The 3,376-nt window shown below is 58.1% G+C and overlaps 2 protein-coding genes across 2 annotated transcripts in view; both read right to left on the reverse strand.

Annotated features, from left to right (window-relative positions):
• Positions 1-6: 6 nt before the first annotated feature.
• On the reverse strand, positions 7-304 carry SDRG_06883 (hypothetical protein; the record flags this gene model as incomplete). The annotated part of the gene is made up of 2 exons (XM_008612690.1): positions 7-183; positions 230-304. Coding segments are annotated over 2 exons (252 nt in total), but the record flags the coding sequence as incomplete, so codon positions are not given.
• Positions 305-2,225: 1,921 nt separating this feature from the next.
• SDRG_06884 (hypothetical protein) overlaps positions 2,226-3,376 on the reverse strand; it is a gene marked incomplete at its 5' end in the record, with an annotated part of 3,125 nt that continues 1,974 nt past the window's right edge. The window contains 2 exons of the mRNA XM_008612691.1: positions 2,226-2,799; positions 2,857-3,330. Of these exons, the coding sequence (XP_008610913.1) occupies positions 2,320-2,799; positions 2,857-3,330 (954 nt within the window). The 3' untranslated portion in view covers positions 2,226-2,319. The remainder of the gene's footprint in view (positions 2,800-2,856; positions 3,331-3,376) is intronic.

Genomic DNA, 3,376 nt, shown 5'->3' on the forward strand with positions numbered 1-3,376 from the left:
GACTACCCAGCAGCTGGAGGCTACCCGCTTGATGGGCGCGTTGAGGTACATGTCCGACATGAAGAGGTACTTGCACGCATTCAAGTTGCCGTTGGAGCACGCGATGTGCATGAGCGTGCTCTCGGTGCTCTTTTCGACGAGCCGGTTGACGTCAAACGCCTTGTCGTCGCCGGCCGAGAGCTCCTGAGGATTGCGATCAGCGAGAGCCCCCGTGACCGACCATCGGTACCTCGATGAGATGTTGGACCGTCCCGAGGTCGTTCGACGTGGTGGCCGCGAAGATCGTCTGCGCCAGGTCGGGCATGCTCCTGGCCCGAAAACAACCCCACAAGAACACCGACCCAAGGCCAAGGCCGCTGTAGGATTGGCTGGAAACATAGTATTTTGGCCAATCATCGCAAGGTTGAAGTTGCTCGCTGTCCAAATCCACGTTTTAAGTGGCCGGGGTATACAAATTGTATTTACCCAGGCCCATATATGACCCAGGCCGATTCAAACGTGGATTTTGCTTTTTGTCCAATCATCGCGCTGTATTTTTATACACTATTGTTTCGAACTCCATTTCAACTTTAAAACATATTATATTATTATCTGTATTTCGCTATGTGAGGTAGGCGGAATAGTAAAATATTATGCTTCGAAACATATTTACTCTGGAGCGGCAGCAGGCAGCGAGGACGAGTTCCATGACCGACGACCTCTATGCCCGATTAGCGGCGAGTCGAGCACCCACCTCTCTCTCGGACCTCTATGACGAAGCAGGCCGCGTGTCTCGTGTCCATCGGCGTGGATGGACACGTGCTTGCAGTAGACCAGACGTTGCCGGTTGTCGAAGCGTCTTCGTCTTTTGGTGGGCTTTTCCGGCAGATTGGGGACGCGGCCTGCTTCGTCATAGAGGTCCGAGAGAGAGGTTGGCACCATGCCCAGTTCAGCAAGAACGACACCATAAGGAAGGACAAGCTGATGAAGGCTGCTCAGCGCGGGTCCATCAACGGAACCCCGCGTACTGCAAGAACCACCGTCTTCGTCAAGCGCTGCAGCATCAACCTCAAGCACTGAAGGTCACCAAGAGCACCAAGCAAACAACCACGAAAAGAGGCAGCCTGCCCCGACAAGCGAAGCGCGCTTAGCTCAACTTACCTTGATGAATTGAGTACCGTTAGTCGTACTTTCCGACATCTTCTCTGTATGCAGTACATAGGCCATACATATCTCGATAGTACCAAGTGCATCAACGCAGAGTAGCCCCGTCTTTTATAGCCAAGGCGATATTGGCGATTTTGGACATGTTGACGCGAATCGCGTCGTCGAGGAACTTGACGGGCCGCTCTCGGTCGACGGCCTTGGCGAAGAGGTCGGACATGTTGTTTCTCCTGCAGCTTGCGCTATTCGACGTATTCGCTGCAGATGAGATGGCCAAAGTGCTTGTGCGAGCCGGGCCATTGACATAGCGCGACTACTACTTCTCGCTCCCGCCCAACGTCGACCAAATGCAGCGCTACGCTGGGAAGCTCTTGATCTTAGCCAATATGACGCTCTGCGCCGCCTATGCGGGCAAGTCGTGGAGTGTATGGGCATAATGCCGACGGCGCGTTCTTGGATGCGACGTCAATCGGGTACGCGGCCATGGCCATGTGCCCCATCCAAGCTTTTCATGGTCGCTGCCTACCTCACGTAGACGTGCGCGGCTACCAACAAGTCGTGCCTACTCGCGCTCTGCAAGCTCCTCGCGTTCGCAAGCCATTTTGCAAATCTACCCACTGTGTGATGGCGCGTCCGCTGTCGCTGGAAGACTTGCTAGGTAAAGAGAGACGAGCAACTTGGCGATTGTGTTTGAATAGGACGTCGTCCCCGAAACACACCAGTTATGGCGTAGAGATGCCCAACACGGTTGTGCAATGCGGCTCGCATCGCGAATGGCGTCTCAGGCTCGGTTTTCTGCACGTGCGGGTATGTGAACTATGCACATCGCAAATTCGTAATAAATCACAGAAATTCGTAATAAATCACAGAAATACGAGCAACTTAGCGGGGACCATCGGCCCCGCGTTCTTGGCCCACGTCTCGTCGAAATACGTCAACACCGTGTCGTCTTCGATGTCGTCCTCGATGTCTTCCAGCTCCGGGGTGCTTTCAATCACTACAGCCTTCGACAGCCAATGTCCACTTTTGCCACTAGAATCTCTACCTCGGGAGCACGGTGCGTCGTCCCTTCACAGGGCAGGTGGAACCGAAAAGAACATGCATCTTATTTACACGCATACAGAAGAGCACCGTTGAGGCCTATATACCAAGTATACATCGCGCGGCAGGACAAGCTCATGCCGAGTAGGGCAGCGGGATGGCGGTGCCAACGACGACGAGACCTGCAAACGGCTGGAGCTGGCTCGCGCTCAGCCCGAGCTTGCGTTGGGCCAAGAGCATTGCTCGCCGCTTGGCACTCTCGTCAAGGCGCTGCTCGCAGAGCGCGAGCGCTTCGATGCGGCGCGCGATCTTTTGGACCCGCGCCACATCACGGGCCCGTCGACTCTGCGCCCGCGCGCCAACTGCCCGCGCTTGGAGTAGTGCCACGCGCCGCCGTTCGGCGTGGAGCGCGATCGTCGCTGCCATCGCTGTCTTGACGGCCGCGTCGACAACGTCCGTCGACTGCCGCTCAAGGCGCGCAAACGTCACGCGCTGGATCGTGCGTCGCGCCGTCTCTTGCTTGGCCTCGCGCACGTCGTCTCGACGGTCGGCAGCGTTTCCATGGCGCATGGCTGCGACGAACCCGCGCTCGGCCCGCGCGTCGGCGAGGTATTTCTACATGCAAATGATCAAGGTTTCAATCTTTCAATGTGGCAGAGTGCAATTTCGTACCTGCCGCCCGGCGACGAGTGCGCGTGCGAGGAGGTGCGACCGCGCGCGCTGCGTCCGAGCAATCGATGTGCGCAAGCCTGCGCTCTCCATGCCGTACGCGTACGTCAGTCGACGCGCCTCTTCCCTGCTCGCGAGCCGCCGACGCACAATCTCGCCTTGGGCGGCAAAGAAAATGGCGGCCGCGACCTTGTCGGCCATATATAAAAGACGCTTCTCGTCGGCGCGCAAAAGACGAAACTCAAGATGCGCCCGAAGCGACTCGGTGGCAAACTGCACGCGGAGGCGCGCGGCGTCACGCTTCGCAGCCGCTTCGTCGGCGCCGGCGCGGATCGCCGCCAGATGCAGCGCCCGACGGATCTCGGCCGACCGAAGCCGCACAAACGAGCGCGACCGAAGGCACTGGGCACGAAACTGCGCTGTATGGTCCCGCCGCTCGCGCACGCGCTGTGTATGGAGCCAGCGCGCATGCGCCGCCTGGGCTTGCGCATGTTGCAGCTCGGCGACCCGGAGCGCGGCGAGC

The sequence above is a fragment of the Saprolegnia diclina genome, assembly GCF_000281045.1.
Source record: "Saprolegnia diclina VS20 unplaced genomic scaffold supercont1.19, whole genome shotgun sequence".
Classification (NCBI taxonomy): Eukaryota; Oomycota; class Saprolegniomycetes; order Saprolegniales; family Saprolegniaceae; genus Saprolegnia; species Saprolegnia diclina.